Below are 19,766 nucleotides of genomic sequence, written 5' to 3'. Positions count from 1 at the left end.
GCTTAAATTGGGAACGAAATTGCAGAAGGCATTCATTTTCAGTCCCAACACCTACAAGTTTAAAGATGGAGGACTGAAAAAGATATTTAAAGAAATGAAATTTGAGTCCACTATAACCGAGTTTCAAAGTTCAAAGCTGTTCACTATAAGCGTTAAAAATAACATTATTTAAATAGGAATACGGACGGGACCGCTAAAAAAGTTCACTACATCCGAGTGTTCACTATATCCCAGGTTCACTATTCGACTGTATAATTAAATAAAATTAAAGTAATCACCTTTGGTTAAAATATTCAACAAACTCTAATTAAATTGATTACTTTTGATTGAAATATTTAACAAATTATTTAATAAAATTTAAATCATTATTATTGATTTAAATATTTATCTAACTGCAGTATACTCCCAATATCTTCAAATTGAATGGACGCTAAAAAATTTCGAGAAAGCGAGCTTTCGAGACAACAAGTTCAGAACTAAATATGTTTTTAAAAGTAGAAAATTATATTCTAGAAAATATTACTCTAAAAGGTAGAGACATGAAACATAAGAATAACTTACTATTAAATATGGAAGTAATGATAGTTGACTATAAGTCTAAATACAATGATAATTTTATTTTTAAAAGTAAGACAAAAATAATTATGCATTAAATCAGGGGTCTGTTTAGAAGAAATTTGGGTCCGTTAATGGACCCTTCACAAAATATCTTTTCGTATAAACAGACCCTTCACAAAATATTTTAACTTAACAACGGATCCTTCACAAAATAATTTATTTTTTAATCGGACCCTTCACAAATTTGTTTATCTTCATTGTTGTTTTGTTAATCCAATAAACCCTTCCCAGGAATGGGTGGGGGAAGAAAGACAAATGCAAACGAACTAAGTTTTGTCTTCGGCAGAAGCTTCTTCCTTTATTCGTCCGGACTGAATATTCTGCGTTCAGCAATATAGGCTAAATACCAAATATTTGTATGTTGCATCTCTAATTTAGTAGCTATAATTGCTGTTTATTTTTTAAAATTTAATTTTTTAAATTATAATTATACAGTGTTGAGCATAATCTTGTATGTCTTTACAATTTAAAAACTCCCTGAAAAAGTTTTTTTTTTGCAATAACGGACTCTATTAGCACAAATTCACAAAAGCGGACCCTGGTTGAAAGAATGTGACTTAACGTTTATTTTATATTCACAAATTACAAGTAATTTTTTCACAATTTTACAAAAACGGACCTTTCACAAAATGTCTGGACAGACCCCTGATTAAATAAAAAAGAATTGGTTTACAATAAACATACATTGCGATTTTTCTGAAAAAAATTCAATTTCTATTTCGCAATCGACATAAGAGGTTTTTCGACATAGGAATTCAAATTAACATTAGGTGGACATATAATGACAAGAGAAAAAATATTTTTTTGACATAACAAAGTTTTCAAGACATTGAGAGTATGCTGTATTATATAAAATTATAGCAATTACGCAGATAAAAACAACCCATTGTTTTTAACAAAATATCAGTAAATAGGACCAGTTCTAGAATTAGTGGGTCAACTATATATGAAAAGCAACACCACTAAATCTACATGCTAAATGATTTCCAAACAATGTGGAGCAGGTATGACTTCTGTGGCTGCCTTCACTTTTGGCAACATCCCAGGATAGAAATTATAATATCTCTAAGCTTTACTTCTTCTCATTTCTTTGTTTGGTAAGCCAAATCAATAGAACAACAGGTAGATAAAAGTTGATTTAAAAAAGTTCAGAAACAGATAAAGATTTTACACCTTTTATATTTGGCTAAGTTTAAACCAAACGTTTCAGTTATGCCAAAATAATGAGGTATCAGGGAGTTTTATTAAAGTTTAGGAAAACTTGAAAACTTTCAGAAGTTTTTAAAACCAACAGCATGAAATTTACATTTAAAAACAGTACAAATTTGTGTTTCATAATAAAATGAAACTTCAAATAAGCATTTAAATGGTATTTATTACCTGATTTTTAAATAACTTCATAATTTTAAAATTTTTAAAGAAAATTAGGTGTTTTACATCCATGTTTTTGTTGAATCAGCTTACTGTAGGTCCCACTTAGGACAGAAAAAAAAACATTTTTACTGAACAGTTACTTTTAAAATTCCCTTGCATTAATAAAGTTACATTCACGAAGTTGAGAGTTCATGAAGTTCTAAAAAATCACAAATTGATACATAATTTAAAATAATTATTGATAGGTGTGAGCTTACCGTCTGAAAAGCTTTTGAATTTTCATCACCATAATGTTTAATGAAGTATTCATACAATCCAATATCTGTCTGCCTTCCTAACTGATCCCTTGATTTTGCATTGGGAACACATTCAATAACACCACACTAAAAATAAAAGTATATTACGAGGGTGCTTCGAAAAGTAAAGATACACCTTACTCCAGAGGAAAAGAAAAGTTTTGGCGAGCAAGTTGGCAACACAGGTTTTAACCTTGAACCGTTAGCTTTCTCCTCGCGGTTGTTCGGCATTTCAACGTTGATTCTGGTTGGAGTAGGTCGTGTTTAAAATGACTGCGACGATTCAGAATCCCGCCAAATGCGAAATGAGCTCCGTCATACGTTTTCTTCATGCAAAAGGTCAGAGACCAGCGGATATTCACAAAGAAATTGTTTCTGTTTATGGGAACGTTATGAATAGACAAAATGTAACGAAGTGGTGTCGTCATTTCTCTGAAAGTAGGACTGATATTCATGACGAACAAAAAACAGGTCGGCCATCTGTGATGCCCTTCTTCAGAGAACGGAGGACGCAATTCGTGCGAATAGACGTCTCAAATTGAAAGAATTGCGTCAGATCATACCGGAAGTGTCAATGACAACTCTTTATGAAGTTGTGACTGTCAAGTTAGGGTACAGGAAATTGTGTGCACGCTGGGTTCCAAAAATGTTAACAGAAGAGCACAAAAAGAAAAGGATGGGCTTTGCACTCGACTTCCTCACACGCTATGCAGAAGCAGGTGATGAGTTCCTTGATCACATTGTGACAGGTGACGAGACGTGGGTTTATCACCATACACCTGAATCCAAGCAACAATCAATGCAATGGCGTCGTTCGAATTCACCCAAAGCCAAGAAATTCAAAACTTCGATTTCAGCGAAAAAAATCATGGCTTCCGTTTTTTGGTACAGACAAGGCATTCTTCTGTTGGAATTTATGCCTCCCGGAACGACAATTACTGCTGCTGCATATTGCCAGACTTTGAAACGTCTTCGAAGGGCAATTCAAAACAAACGCAGGGGAATGCTGACAAATGGAGTCCACTTGCTTCATGACAAGGCTCGGCCTCACACAGCGCTCGTAACCAAAGCACTACTCAAACAATTCAAATGGCAAGTATTGGGCCATCCGCCATACAGACCGGATCTTGCTCCCAGCGACTTCCATTTATTCCTTTACCTGAAGTCACATCTTGGTGGAAAATCATTCCACGACGATGATGAGATCAAAGATGAAGTTGAAATGTGGTTCCGGCAACCTTCTATGACTGTGGGATACAAAAGCTTGTGCACCAACTTAACAAATGTTTGGATAATGGGGATGATTATGTCGAAAAATAATAAATAATCGAGTTAATAAGATGTAACTGACGTATTCTAAATAAATGTTTTTTTTAAGGAATGCGATCCATTGTATCTTTACTTTTCGAAACGCCCTCGTATATCAACTAGAAAGATTAAATGTGTTATTTACAACAGAAAATTTCAGTTTTTTTACTGCATAACTTTGTGATATATATATATGTAAACCAGCACAAAAATTGCTTTATTTATCAAGGCATTTAAATTTTTTTATAAATTTATAAAACACTTTTCTAGCGTTCGAGGGAACACTACCTATTAAATTTGACATTTATTCAATGTAAAAGAATTTTCTTCAAACGTTCTTAAGATTGTTTTTAAAGCCATACAATTTAAAAATATGTTATTATTTTCTTTTAAAAATTTTAAATCCTGACAATAATCCTACAAATTATATAAATATTCTGAACATGCCAATAAATAATAATTAAAATAAAACGAAAACACATACCCCTGGAGATGTGGCAACAACTCTGTAAGGGAATAAAAATAAATCCAATCCAACTTGTTTGAAGATATTTTGAAAAAGTGCAATCACCTGCAAGGCTAGCATATCCTAAATAACAGAATAAACATTTCATCACTCAAGATAAACTAATGCTTCTTAATTGCATAAATAAGTATACTTTATAAATACTTATTACCTTAAGATATATTATGGAATAAAAATAAAACAACAAATGCAATTTCTTGCAAATTAAACTGAAGGGGATTCTGTTTCATCAAATATTGAGGAAATAACATCAGTGTTCTGTGCAAGTTTACAATTCTTTATAATCAAAGATGAGTTTCACTGAGAGTTTATTACATGCATTTTTAATAATTGTTTATATTTGATTTTTTATGTCAGGCAAACTCCAGCGAAATTAACTTGGATGGAGACTTGGAGAATAAAAATTAAACAGATTGTTAATTGCATGGAAGACCAATATAAAAAACATATAGGTCTTCCATGCAATTTACAATCTGTTTAATTTTTATTCTCCAACTCTCCATCTAAGTTGATTTCGCTGGAGTTATTTAACCCAGTTATTTAAGAGAAAACATCATTGATTTTTGTTAGCATACAGTTTTTTTAAATCAAAAATGAGCTTCACTTAGTCTTTTACATGCTCCTTATAATTTATTATCTAACAATTTTTTATATGTGGTTTTTTATGTCTAGTAAGTTCAAGTAAAATCAACTTGGATCCTTAGCGAAAGGAAGGACTTTGAATTAGTATTCTTAAATCTACCTAAAATCACATACTTATTTATAGTCTTGTCTTTGAAATGTGTTTTTATAAACATAAATAATGTAAAATCAATGGTAATTGAAATTTTTTAAAAAAAAAAGAGTTAAGTACTAAATTGAAAAATTAATGAGGAAAATTACTTGATTGTGGTTAAATTAGATTACTTTCAGTTGGCACAAGAGTTGAACTTAAAAAACTGTTTTATCTTAATTTAATAACACAAAATCACAAGGAAAGACGACAAATAATTTTTAAAAAAAGGAATTATAAACTCTGTGTTCTATAAAAAGCGTGTTGGTAGGTGCCTTTCAATTATCTGAATTTTACTTACTAGCAGCTAATTTAAAACCATATTGTTTAAGAGTTAAAAACTCTTACAATTTTGGAGGTTTATATCAGTGGCTGCCAATTTTTCTATCAGCGATGGAACCCTAAATGATAAATTTTCTCTCAATGGAACCCCGACTTTATGTGTAAAGTATAATATTACGGCAGTTGTGAAAAGTATAATAATATGGCAGTAATCAATGGAAGACTTAATTATTTTGAAAATATATTTAAGGAAAAACATGCAATTTTTTCATTGTTTCATAATAATAAATTTGGTTTCATATTTGACAGCTAAATTTCCAAGAACAAAGCTTAATCTACTTCAGTTCTGAATTTGATTTTAGTGTATGTATAAGCAGCGAAATAAATATGCCAAATTATGGTTTTTGTTGAAATGAAAACAGAATAAAACTGATATTAAAATTGATAATGTTTATCTGGGAAACATATTTCTTAATAATGAATTTAGTTATTTTATTTTTATTTGAAAAGCATGATGGAAAATTCTAATGAATGTTTGTTTATAACTTATTCAATAAACTGTTAACAGTAATTTTTGAGAAATTGTTTTTAAAAATTTTGCTATTTCTCATCTTATTGGAAATAATTTCATTAAAGTAATTTAAATGAATTGTTCATTATAAATTAGATCAAAATATAATTACAGCCTTCAAAAATCATCCCTGTGCAAAAATAATAATAATAATAAAACAAATTTTCTTATAGCGATTAAGAATTTCAGAATTACTTTGGACAATAATAATTTTCCTTTTAATTATTGAAACTATAATCTTTTAATTCAAAATGTTTAAAAATGTTCAATTAATTTGGTCAATATTGAAGCCCGCATAAGTGGACCCATGCAGTGAGAATCAGGATTTTTTGTCCCTATTGAATATAGAAGGCAGTACTAAATTAAAATGATTTTACCTGATTCAGGATTTTGTCTTGTTTTCCTATTTTTACAAAGAAAACAGCATTGGAATTTTTAAATTTCACTTCATTGTTTTAAGGGTCTGGCAAATTAATATTTTCTGTTACTTCACTATAACTTTCTCTTTGCCGATTTTATATGTAGACGTCAGTGTACTTTTGACTTTTTTTGGTATTTTCGTTTTAAATAGTGTTTCTCTGGCTATTCAATTTTATTTTGAGGTATTGTATTATATTCTTATTTTGTTTTCCATTATGAGACCTCGTGGCAGCCAGTTATTTGTTTAACAGAAAGGCTCCAGCATGTTTGCATGGCAGTGTGTCCCCTAATGATTATGCGCATCTTTAAAATCTCTTTGGTTTTTATTTAAATTCTCCCATTTTCATTTAAAGAGTTTGTTTAAGAAAATTTTGGTTTTAGCTGCTTATAGCGCTTTTCCATATTGACTTCCTCTACTTAAATTCTGGTCTTCATTACCGTTTAATTTAATTTTTATGCTTATATTAAAAATAAAAGTTGTAACACTTGGAATCCTTACGCTTTTTCGAAACTCTAGGGTTCCGTTTTTGGAAACCACCAGTTTAAGTGATTGTCAAAAGAGGGATGGTTAAAAAATTCTTGAAACTGGCCAGTGGGCTACAAGAAGTTATTTATGGCTTAACCTTATGTATTTAATGATCGAAAAAGAATTGTATGTACTTGTCTGACATCATCTCCCACTTTGAAAATGGCCGCTTGCCAATACTCTTTACCACTTTCTTTTTTGGAATTCTCATCTTCTTCTTTTCCAATACTCATCACTTTATTTTCCATTTCATGGATACCACAGTGCCTCACCTTGAATCTTGCTAAATAGGGTGCTTTCGCTGCACTGAAAAAAAAATAATCTACATTAATTTCTTGCATATAAGAAAAAAATTCATTCCATATTTTGTTTGTTATTCAGGAACTGTAACTAATGGTCAGAAAAAATTGCAATTCTTTCAGTAATTTACAACTTCTTTATTAAAAATGTAATTCATCAAAATGTTCTTTAAATGTAATAATGACAGACTACTTCTGAAATATAACTACGTTTAGGAGACTAATTTCGATAGAGGATTCAATTTTTTTTTCTTTTTAAAAATGAAGATTGAAAGAAAAAATTCATAAGAAATGGTTTAGAATAATAAAAGAGCAAATTTATTTCTTTTTCACAATTTTTTCACAATTTTACAATTTTTTTAGTTTTACAATTTTTCTTTTTATGCCTTTGTTGACAGAGAATATTTATTTAAAGAAATGTAAGAAAATAATCAAATAGTTTTTATATCATGTTATTCTTTCATTCATATGTAACGTTTATAAAAAATATATCATATAACTCCCAAAAGAGTTTATGTCATCCAAAAGGAGGATAGGGTACACTTTACCAAACCTATGTAGGTGTAGGGAAAAAATAATGTGAACAAAGCACAAAAAAAGTACAGAAATGAATTTAGGTTCTTTAATAGTTGAGGCAATTATCAAATTTCTTGTTCAGTCATCCTTGTTATTTATAGGACAAATTAAATATATCCTTAAATTTTGAAATTCGCTTTTAAATTAAAAGTGCTATTAATTTCTTTATTTGATTTTTACAAATAAACAATAAACGAATAGTGGATATTTTCTCTACTTGGTAGCTTCTTTCGATACATGCCGTCGACCAGTCACAATTTGAGACATAAGGTAGGCAATATTTAATATTTCTATTCAATTTTTTTCTGATAAAATTATACCAGCACAATGTAACCAACAGTCTTGGAAAGGGAGTTAAATGGAATACAGTTTTAAGTTTTAAAATTTTTGATATATCTTTGCGTAATGAACATTAAAAGTATTTTTTAGCAACAGGCATATCGGATTTGATTAGTTTAAACTGTAATAAAATTAAATTTCAAAAACTGAAAAAGTGTAATTTTAAATGACAGGTCCAAAACCATGAATTGCATATATTTATTGCTTTAAAGTTCTGAGAAAAAATCCATAGAAGTTATAAAAAAATGACCAACACTATTTCTTTTAATCTAATAAAGTGGCCCTTTTATTTTCCTCATTTTTTAAAAAGTTTGAAAAGTGAAACGAACTTAAAGAAAACGCAAAGCAAAAATTTAACCTAACATCCGAGATGACAAGGGTAACAGCAATTTAAGAAACAATTCCTTTGACAGGTTTCACTGTAATAGAATTTTCAAACGTTTTGAATTCAAATAGTTACCTTTGCATGGGTGTTCCAGATTTAAAGTCAATATCCAAGACAACTGCTTCTGGATTAGAAGGTAGATAACAACCGGGTTGAACTTTTATTTTGGCCAGGGCATCCAAACAGGCTTGCTTACGTTGAGGTCCTTTAGGGTAAGGTCTATGGATAAATGCAAAACATAAACATTTTAAAAGTGCCAGTCAAAGGAAGTAGTGCAATAAAAAGCTGAGATTACTGTGAGTACCTTATTTCCCCCGAAATGGCAGTCACTTTACCAAAAAAGTCAAATTCCCTCTCGTAGAACAGTTTCGCAGGACCAGACAGAGAACCAATTATGTGATTCATTATGTTTTCCAAAGGTTCAAACATTACAGCTACAAAAATGGAAGTGGTAATTAATGATTTTTAATTTTATTACAAAAAAAAAACATTTTTTGTTCAATAATTTATACGAGTTTATTTCTGACTCAATCTATAAAATCCTGATCTCAATCTTGAGACATTTCTTAAAAATTCTACTTTTAACCACCAATTTAAAAATAACAGAGTAAGTATAAAAATTTAACAATAACGGGAACATTGAAAAAACATAGTTTTAGTGTATAAACAAAGCCACAGATTTCTATGCCTAATATGAATATTTTTTTTCAATCATTTTCATCGTTAACATTTATTTATCTGTAATTACAGTCATTTAATGTTGTCTGTAATTATCATTACTTATTGTTGTATATAATTATTGACATTTATTGTTGTATATAATCATTGATATTTATCGTAATTGTTAATTATCAATGCTCATCATTGTAAACATATTTTCTAGTCAATATTTATCAATGCATATTATTGTAAATATATTTTTCAGTCGATAATTATCAATGTTTATCATTGAAAATATATTTCAATGACAATAAATTACCAATGTTGATCATTGTAGATATTCATTGTTGTCAGTAATTCTCATTATTGATTATTGTAGATATTTGTCATATTCATGATATTAGGTGAGAATATGTATGTTTTAAACAAAGTTAATAATTTTGACCTTTCTGGATAAATTCTTGTAACACTACAATCTTTCCATGTCATTTTAATGAATAAAACCATTTTCTTTTATTTTAATCAATAGGAAATATGTCAGGGAAGCCACAAAAACTCAGAAAAAAAATCTACAACTTTTCCTTGAGTTTTCTATACTTACCCTGAATTTGTAATTGATGGTATTAATCTGATTTATAATTTTTTGGTTGTCTTATTTAACTTATTTAATAAAACAAACAATTTTAGAAAAATCACTAAAATACCAATTTTATGGCAACTCTAACTCAAATAAATTTACTTTCTTTGACTTCTTGGGTATTAATATAAGAAACATATAGGTAGTAGATAATTCCCTTGCGCTATGTGGTATTACATATTTCCTCATTTTTAAAATTTCTATAGTTTACTAAATTTATATTTTTCAATCATTCTTAATCAGATTTTAATTAAATTAAGCTAACTATTTAACTTTTATTACATTTTATAAAAAGCAAACATAAATATTTTATTCCCTTCTAAACAATCATTGTAATGGCTTTGGATTCAATACAAATATTAAAACTACAATTTACTAAATCTAACATCCAAATCTATTTACAACTCCTTATTCTTTATTTTTCTTAACACAAAAATACTTCAGTTACAGGGTTATGTAAATTCTCACAGTCTTTTAGGCGATGAAGCCAAAACCGGTGAATGATTTCAAAATTTAATATTAATTACGAGGGGTTGGCTTTGTTTTTGGTTATTTCATCATTCTATAAATCGCCAACTATGGATGTCTTCCCATGCTCCTAACTGTTCATTGGGAAAAGTCCCTTTAATTTAAATTGTTTATTCTTGTCGTTAGGATTGGGGGTTACGCTCCTTAGTCTGTCTGATAATTAATTTTACAAAATTCTTGATGTGAGAAGATTGAATGTCTAAATCTCTTAAAGGGAGAATTTTATTTTAATTTTATCATTTTAATAACTATATTGCCATATTGCTCCTAATAATATTTACAAAATAATAAAGCAACATTTTTCCTTAAATGATTTTGTTCGATTCTCTCCAATGAAACATTACTCATTCGTAAGAAACCCAAGTGTATCTGCCAAGGGCGCCGGCAGAATAATATAAAAGGGGGTGCAACCCTCTAACAAACTACTCTCCCTTCTTAAAAAAAGTATTTTGTTACATTTTGCTTTGTTATTACATATACTTCAATCTGTTAATTTTTTAATCTATTTTAATAGAGAAAATTCTTATGAATTCCTCGAATACATAAATTTAGTTATTCAGGCCACACCGTTTTATCCAGCTGTAGAGGGGAGGCAGTCAAAATTTGCCTAACTCTTCCAGCTACTACGTGCACTATTGAACGCACTTTTAGTACAATGCGAAGCATTAAAACATGGAATCGGTTTACAATGTCTCACGAGAGATTAAGTAGTTTGTGCATGCTCAGTGTGCATAAGAAAAGATGACTCAGAATTCATTGAAAAAGTTATAAGCAGATTTGGACAGCTAACAAGACGATAACAATTCTTGTTTGATTATACAATTTTTTAATTGTTATGTATCAATAATTACTTAATTATTTGTTCTTGAATAAAAATATTTTTAATAAAAAAATGTTATAATCGATTTTTTTTCTGTATCTCTTTAATTGTTTAAAAAAAGCCAGGGGGGTGCAAGTGCACCCCCTTGCACCCCGCTGCCGGCGCCCTTGGTATCTGCTACAGCCAAAATATGCAAAAAATACTACAATGAAGAAACCTCCATATAAAAATTGGACTAACCACCTTCACACCCTGTTTTTTTCCAGACTTATAAAATTTCCTGACTTTTCTGTGCTTTTTCTAGACTGATAAAATTGCCTATTCTTTTCCAGATTGATAAAAATTCTTATCATTTACAAGTTTTTTTTTTCAGATAGATAAAATTCCCTGACTTTTCCAGACTGATAAAATTCCCCACATAGCAAATAAATTTCCATGCAATTTTGCCCAAGTGCTCAATGCTTGCAAGAAATAGGAGAAAAAGTCACTAGTAAAGAAATAGGAGAAAAAGTCACTTACGGTCTTGTTGCACAGCCTCTTCATCTAAGTACATGTTTGTTTTCATATTCCAAATTAACTGATGAGCCAGTAGTTGGGAATGTTTGCAAGCACTTTTAATAAATTCTGTCACATAGCCCATCTAATATATAAAAAAGTTATTGCTGTTTTACACATGAAAATAATGAAGTTTTAACTAAACAAATAAATTTTTCTTTTAATAAGAGAAAAAGTTACTTACGATCAAAAAAAAATTTGTGTTAAAAAAATTTTGCCAGCGAAAAAAAAAATTAATAAAAGGAAAAATACAAGGAGCATTTTGAATATCTTTTGATTAGAACAGGCATGCAAAGTTTAATTACATTTAAAAATTATAAGTACAGTAGGGAACCGATTATCCGGAACGATTGGGACCATCGATATTCCGGATAACTGATTTTTCCGGTTTTCTGAATCTCTACAAAAAGCCGTTTTTTTATAGTTAAACCCAACAACAACAAAAAAATTGGAAATAATCTTAAAAAGAAGAAAAAACGATGAAGTAATACACTAATGATTATTTCCAAAATGATGGTAAGGTAAACAGCTTTCAGAAAAGAACGAAGAATCCCAAAACTTATGAGGAAAAAAATTTTTTTTTTTTTTTTAAAAAAGCGGGTAAAATTAATCGAATTTCGTTCCGGTTTTTTGGTTTTCCGGTTTTCTGATTTCCGGATAACGGGTTCTGTACTGTAATAGAAAAATTGTGAATAATGTTAATGCGAATTTAACTATTTCAGCAACTATATAAGTTTCTAAAGAAACTGTAAAGGTGGGTAATACCCAGAAACACATTAGTGAGGGAATAGTTTTGCTTTTTTAAGTATGTACTTTTAGAAGGCAGAATACAAAGTTTAAGCGAAATCGGTCTAATAGTTAATGAGAAATCGAATTTCAAAAAAGTCAGATATTTAAATAAGTAATAATTTATCCCTTTTCATAAAAAAAAAATCACTAAAATATGTATATAAATATTCAATTTTAGAAAACTGACAATAAAGTGGTGTAAAAAACATAGATTAAATATATAACAAAAGTATTGTTAAGAATACTTACACTGTCATGTCTCACTGCTTGAACAAGTTGTGGAATGTAAAATAGTATCACATCCTGCAAACAGAAGAATATTTACATTTGTTATTTGCTCTTTTTTTTTTGGAACTGAAAAGATGCTAAAGTTATAAATGCATTGTATACATTAACAAAAAAAAAGGTGAATAGAAATGAAATATTTTATTTATAAAATAAAACACAATTTTTTTTTAATATTAGCAAAAATAAGTCTAACCAGTTGTAAGAACAAACCAATCCACTTCGCAGTAATTTTTCGGTCCTTTTTTTAATTAACCATTTGCGAAAAAGAAATATCTATTTCTTAATCCTTAGCTGATTTAATTGATTTATATTTATTACAAGCATTCCACTGATCCCATTTACACGATGTATTGCATTTTTGTGCCTAAATAACTTACCTCACCTCAGTTTATCAGAAGTGAACTGCGCAATATTCTTTGCAATTAGTACTAGACTCTGCTAGACACCTAGGCATCTCAACATTACGTGATTTTCCCACTCTCCACACTTTTCCTCCCTCTGTTACAGGTTATTAGCAAATCTTTCTTTTTCTTCATGGCAGTACAATTTAGTTGAAATATACTGGCATGGAAATAAACATGATTTGCCAAAACCATAGTAAGAAAGAGGGGAGAAATGTGGTGAGTTTGAAAATCACACACTGTAATGAGACACCCATTCTATTTACAAAGAGTACAGTAATAAATAAAAGATGGTTGAAGCAACAGAAACTTCAATATTCAAATTTCTTCAGCAAAACAAAAGCAGCAAACCTTACTTACTAACAAAAGGCTTTTTTTAAGATGCATTATATTATACATTTCATAGGCTTATTTATGATACATTTCATGTAGTCTTGCAGTACAAAGAGATATTTTTAATTTTATTCTAAAGCTCTCATTTTAGAGAAATTATAATAGTATATAGTGAAAATTGAGGGGGAAAAACAATATGCAGATGCAAAAAAATCACTTTGAAATTGACTTGAATAACAGATGTATTTGGCAAAAAGAGGATCATACAAATGAGGCACTTTACTATAAGGCAACGATAAACCCCAGAAAAAAAAAATTTCTAACTTTTCAAGACTGATTTAATTGATTTTCCATGCCTTTTATAACTATTGGCAGAAAATTTATCATTAATTTTTAAATTATGCTGAATTTTTAAACAGAAAATGTAGCAAAACATTTACATGAACCATTAAAGTTGAAAATAAACAATTTATTTTTAAGAAAAATAGGACTTTTAGTTGCCTTAAAAAAGGATTATTCATCTTCCTTGAATTGTTTGGTGTTTTAGTTAAATTCACTGATATTTCCCCCCGATTAATAAAATTCCCTGTATCTTCTCTATTCTCCTTGTTCTGGGTCCAACCCTGAAAACAATTAACATATCATTTGTTTAAAAAGTATAAAACAGCATTTGTTTCACTTACAGGGGGGAATGAAGAGAGGACTCGAACCGCATATTGAGCAGTGAGAGGGTGGCGAGGAAACTGCCGTGAAAAATAAGCCAGTGCTTTGATTGGAGGAACTCTAGCCCATGTTAACACATGTGTAAGCTGTAAAGAAATTTGTTGTTTAAATCGATGCGCTTACAAACATATAGCAAATTATTATGACTGTAAATGAATCCTTTACCTCTGACGAATCATTAATGATGCTTTCTGATGTAGTTAAGTACTGTAATGCCTCTGGTATGTACGAGACGCTGGCTGGATTACATTGAACTAATCTTGAAATTTCAGCCACCAAGACTTCTGAATTAGTAAACCTTAAATGAAAGTTTATACATTGTAATTTTTCACAATAACACAACGAAAGAAAAGATGTCAAATATTGTACTAAAAACTTTAACAATATATTACTCTATTTTTCTTTATTAGTACCATAAAGAAAAAGGCAATCCATGTGATGAATTTAAATCTGTGATTTCCTATCCTTCAAATTTAAATAAGTCTAAGAAAACTAATATATTATGCACCTAAACAAAGTATGAATTTCTCTTTACATTGTTTAGTTTATATCTTAAGGTTTATTATTGTATCAAGAGAAACTGGGGATTTAAAGTTGGTCGCTTTTAGAGGGGAAAAAATACAAGCTCGAGAGGCTTCACTGTCAGACATTGACAATGTATTACTAAACATGACTGCCATCTATTTAAGATTGATATCTTTCTAAGCCCCCTTTATGGGCTTATTAAATATTTGTTTTTACTTGCTGCATTTTGTCAAGTTCTCTGCTATTGAAAATAAAAAGAGAGTTTACTGTCTTTTAATAAATAAATTTAAACTGAAAATGCAAAAATCAAATTCTCAACACTTACCGTATATTCCGGCGCATAACGCGCCCCGGCGTATAACGCGCACCCATAATTTCTAATAAATTTTTTTACATTTTAAGATATACTCTTCGTATAACGCGCACGAAAATTTGGATTGTACATGTGCAATATTTCGTCTAGTATCAATAGAAAAAGAGAAAGCCTTTTAGTGTGGGACATGTTTAGGTCCCACCTTACAGATAATACAAAAAAATTGTTGAAAGAATGTAACACCGATATGGCAGTTATTTCGGGCGGATTGACACCATTAGTTCAGCCATTGGACGTCTGCTTAAACAAACCATTTAAAGCCAATTTAAAAAAACAGTGGAACACTTGGATGTTGGAGGGCGAGAAAACCTTTATGAAAGGAGGACATATGCGTCATGGAAGTTTGGAAACAGTGTGCGAATGGATATTAAAAGTATGGGATGAAATTAAGCCTGAGATGGTTAGAAAATCATTCAAAAAATGCAGCATTTCAAATAATCTGGACGGATCAGAAGATGACTGTTTATTTATGGATGAGGGTAACACAAATGATGAAGACAAAACAGAATGTGATGATGTGCCTGAAGAAATAAAGGAAGACGAATATAATGAACTATTTATGTAATAGCGAAAATCAATAAAGTATATAGGTAAAGGTATGTTATTTCTTTAAAATTTATTTTCTATGTTTAAATTTTTTCAATCTATAATTTTTTATATTCGGCGTATACCGCGCACCCGTAAATTCCAATGTTATTTTTTGTATTAAAAGTGCGAGTTATACACCGGAATATATGGTAAATAATATTCAAACAGAAAATACAGCAAGCTTTTACGCTGCTATTGAAAATAAAATAAAAAATGATTAAAAAAAGCTTACTGTTTTTATACTTAAAATGTAAAAAAAGAAGAAAAAATTCAACACATAAAAAATATTCAAACTGAAAATACAGCAAGCTTTTACACAAAACTAGGAAGAAAAACAACAGAAACTGTGGCATAGGTCTGATCTGATAAGTTCGTGAGTTTGGGGCACTTTAAAACAGGAGCTTAGTCTCAAAAACTCACCAGAGGTGAATGAGGTAAACAAAAGATTTCAAGAAAGAAGAAAATGCAAGGATAGGGACAAATAAAGGTGAAAAATAAACCAAGAAAAAATGCAATAAACTAGACTTTAGGGGCAATTGTGACACAAAGTGAAAAGCCCCGAAAGTAGCCAACTCGAATAAACAATTGAACAGTGTGCAAAAACTTGATAACAAGATATCAGTTTATTTACCATTCATATTTAATATAACTTTTTGAACTAAGATTTATAATTAAATGACCTACCACACACTTTTACAGAAACTAATGTAGAAAAAAACTTAGTTCTTACAAGAATCGAGATATTTGATTTTAAAATAGAGTAAATATTAATCTCGATATTGGATTTTAAGAGTGCGAAAATACAAATCGCGATATTGGATTTTAAAGTAGCATGAATATGAATCGCGGTTTAAGAACGCGAAAATACAAATCGCAGTAATGGATTTCTAAATGGGCTGAAAAGGATTTGCAATGAATGACTTTTTAATGAGGTAAATACAAAAATTGATGTTTGACTTTAAAATCGTGTGAATATGAATCACGATATTGGATTTTAAGAACGCAAAAATGTAAATCAAGATTTTGAATTTTAAAATCGCGTAAATATGAATCGCGATATTGAATTTAAGAACGCGAAAATACAACTTGCAATATTGGATTTTTGAATTGCGTAAATAGGAATCACGATGCATAATTTTTAGATCTTGTGAATGCTAACAGTAATATTGGATTTTCAACTCGCGTGAATACGAATCACTACATTGGAATTTAAACTCGCGTGAATAAGAATAGCGATATTGATTTTAAAAACTTGTAAAAACAAGTAAGGTATTGGATTTTTTAATCACGTTAACACGAATCACGATGCACGATTTTTAAATCATGAGAATACGATTTACAATTAGTAATTTTAGAATCAGTAAATACGAAAATCGGCAGATTATAGGTTAGAGACCCCTTGCCACCAGGCTTACCGAGGGAGGTTTTCGTGGTTTTCCACTCCATGTAACGCAAACGCTGATTTGTTCCATCAAAAATTCCTCCACGAAGGCAAATTTCTCCCAATACATGATCCAGGAACTCTCCTTGTAACATATGTATTTTAACTGTATAGAAATAACTGTGACTGTAACTGTGAGGAGATGGATGCATTGATGTTCTGGATTGCTTGGAGGAGGTCGTAGTTCACGTTCAGTACTTGTTCTGTTCTGGCCTAGCATGTTGCTGTCTAATTTATAATGGTTAATAAATATTTTTTTTAATGAAACTTTAAGCTTTTCATTTCATAGAGTAAATAAAGAAACACTCTTGTCTTCTGGATTGGGTTCAAGGGTTCAAAATTGCAAGGCGATGGAGTTGAGCATTGGTAGATTTAAGTTCAAAAGATTGGGTCAGCTGTTCAGCAACAGTTATAAAACTATAAGGATTAGAAAAAAAATATCAAAGTAATAAATGCTTCAATACAAACCTGCAGGGTAAATAAACAGCTAGAGCAGGTGATATTTCCCAGGACAATCGGGCAGTTTCCCTCCACGTTTTCTCGGATATCTGTTGAGACTTCCAAGAAGAGATCATGTCTTCTTCAGGGAAACTATTCTCTTGCAAAGACATAGGGTTGTTCCACGTAATAAGAAACTCAATGTCTACGGCCTGCAAAGAAGTAAAAGAATCTCCAGAAAGTTGCATTGGGATTTTAAATTAATTCAACTTTTAGCAAGCTACATTTTCTACGGGACTAACTTTTTTAGGCTTTGAAGAATCATAGTGAACTAAGAATTAATAATGACCAATAAATAAAAATATTTTAATTGTTACAGCTAGGAAAAAAATGTTCAACAAATTATTAGAATATTTTTAATTAAAATTCCTTGAACTTTTATGTACACTGCCTTTGTGAAAAAATTTTTTTATTTCCAGCAAGTTTCTTTTATTTTCTCATTGACAAATTGAAGGAAGCAAAAAGATACTTTTAAAATGCCATCAAGTTTCATTTGGCAATAACATTGTTATCAATGTTTTTAATACTGCCTTTTTAGTAATAATTTGATAGTAATTACTTTATAACTAGTAATTTGCAAAATTTAAAAAAATGCTTTCGTTTTACTCAATATTAATACTTGTTAACTTAAATATTAATACTTAACCACTAACGTGCAATTTTTTATACTAATTTCCGACTATAATTTTAAAATTACACTTTAAGGGAGGTGTTACCAGAATACCATGTACTAATAATAATAATTTGATTTTTTTTTTGTTTCACAGATTTTTGATATTTGAAAATAAAGTTCAATGTTCATTTTTTTAAGTTAAATGAAAAGTATTAAACTTACAAAGAACACTTATAAAAAATATTAAAAAATATTTCTTTTCAAATAAATAAACTGCAGTCTGGATTTTAAAAATAAGTAAAACTAGTAATGGCTTAAATGTCATTCTTAAAAGCAGTTAGTAAGCTACTTACTAAAAGTCCTAAAATAAGATTTCTTTTCTTAACATAACCTTTGATGAAACTATCAGAGTGATTTTCTCGACGCCCGGACCTTCCCCCTGATGACCGGCGTGATATGGTTGACATGTTACTGCTGAGTGGCATGGTGTTCATCCACCCAGTTGGGGGTGCTCTTGTCTGTGACAAATCAGTGCTGCTTCGTAAATCTGAACTCAGGCTCAATGAAAGATTTTGACTCCCGGACCCATCACTCAAATCTGTAAGTGACATCAATATTATGTGATATATTTGTAAAGGCTAAACTACTCTTGCAGTAGAAAAAAATTTGCAAATTAAAGGAAATTATTTCAGCAAGAATGTAGAATAAATTATTATACTGTGGAAAAGGTCTTTGTTATAGTACAGTTGAATACTAAAATTAATTTTTCCAAAATAAAATGGCAGCATGCTTTTTTTCTATTAGTTTTTTTAAGTTTTTAGATATGATGAAAGACTTAATTTAGAGCCTGCATGTAAATACATATATGTATATATATATTATAATATAATTGCCAGGTACTAATTTCAAATAATAAATTAGTAGATTAAGATTTGCTCAAATTTTGAGTCTGAATATTTATTTGCGAGATTTTGCTTATAATGTTCTTTGGGTGTACACAGTGGACTGTAAAGGAATACATTAAAAATTCATGTCTGATTAAAAATAAAGTATGCAGATTAAAAATAATAAGACANGAGAAACTTCAGAGGGAGGAATGAGGACTTCAATAATTTCGCTCTGCGGAAAATTTAATTCCTCATAAAATATTTTAACTTCAGCAAAAAAAAAATTTCAGCGGAAATTAGCGGGAAAAATGGAAAAATTTGAGAAAAAGCAGAAATCCGCGAATCCGCGGAAGAATCTCATCCCTGTGTAAAGGAATACATTTAAAATTGATGTCTGATTAAAAATAAAGTATGCAGATTAAAAATAATAAGACACTTTTTAGGCAAAAGAAGAAAAGAAAAAATGGTTTCATTAAAAACCGTGAGTGGCCTAACCTCTTAATGTCTAGTGGGTATTTTTAATAAATTACGCAACATTCTGATTTACTCCTAAAAAGTCTCTAAATACTTTAAAAAAACAAAAAAATTCTTCTAATGGTTTAAATAAACAAATAAGTAGCATTGTAACAACAATTAAGGATCTGTTTTAATTTGTAAAGTGATAAAAACGAGTGATTTTCTATGAAGTACAACCCAAGTGTATAAAAATAAAATTTTGCATTTTTATAACAAAGCAGTCAAAACTAAGCTAACATTATTGTCATAATGCTGTTTAAAAGTAATTCTTTTATCATTAAGTAAAAAAACGTGAAAAT

General features: G+C 29.8%; 1 protein-coding gene across 2 annotated transcripts in view; it reads right to left on the bottom strand.

Annotated features, from left to right (window-relative positions):
- LOC107439252 (phosphatidylinositol 4-kinase III alpha) overlaps positions 1-19,766 on the bottom strand; it is a 67,998-nt gene that overhangs the window by 3,662 nt on the left and 44,570 nt on the right. For both annotated transcript variants that reach the window (XM_016051775.3, XM_043043516.2), the window contains 11 exons: positions 18,418-18,662; positions 17,422-17,603; positions 14,192-14,324; positions 13,987-14,112; positions 12,531-12,584; positions 11,457-11,577; positions 8,597-8,726; positions 8,368-8,511; positions 6,828-6,999; positions 4,081-4,185; positions 2,250-2,375 (listed from right to left, as the gene is read on the bottom strand). In XM_016051775.3, the coding sequence (XP_015907261.2) occupies positions 2,250-2,375; positions 4,081-4,185; positions 6,828-6,999; positions 8,368-8,511; positions 8,597-8,726; positions 11,457-11,577; positions 12,531-12,584; positions 13,987-14,112; positions 14,192-14,324; positions 17,422-17,603; positions 18,418-18,662 (1,538 nt within the window). The remainder of the gene's footprint in view (positions 1-2,249; positions 2,376-4,080; positions 4,186-6,827; positions 7,000-8,367; positions 8,512-8,596; positions 8,727-11,456; positions 11,578-12,530; positions 12,585-13,986; positions 14,113-14,191; positions 14,325-17,421; positions 17,604-18,417; positions 18,663-19,766) is intronic.

Source organism: Parasteatoda tepidariorum, chromosome 6, assembly GCF_043381705.1.
Source record: "Parasteatoda tepidariorum isolate YZ-2023 chromosome 6, CAS_Ptep_4.0, whole genome shotgun sequence".
Taxonomy (NCBI): domain Eukaryota; kingdom Metazoa; phylum Arthropoda; class Arachnida; order Araneae; family Theridiidae; genus Parasteatoda; species Parasteatoda tepidariorum.
Note: the sequence above shows the minus strand (reverse complement) of the source record. Positions and strands in the feature narration are given on the sequence as shown.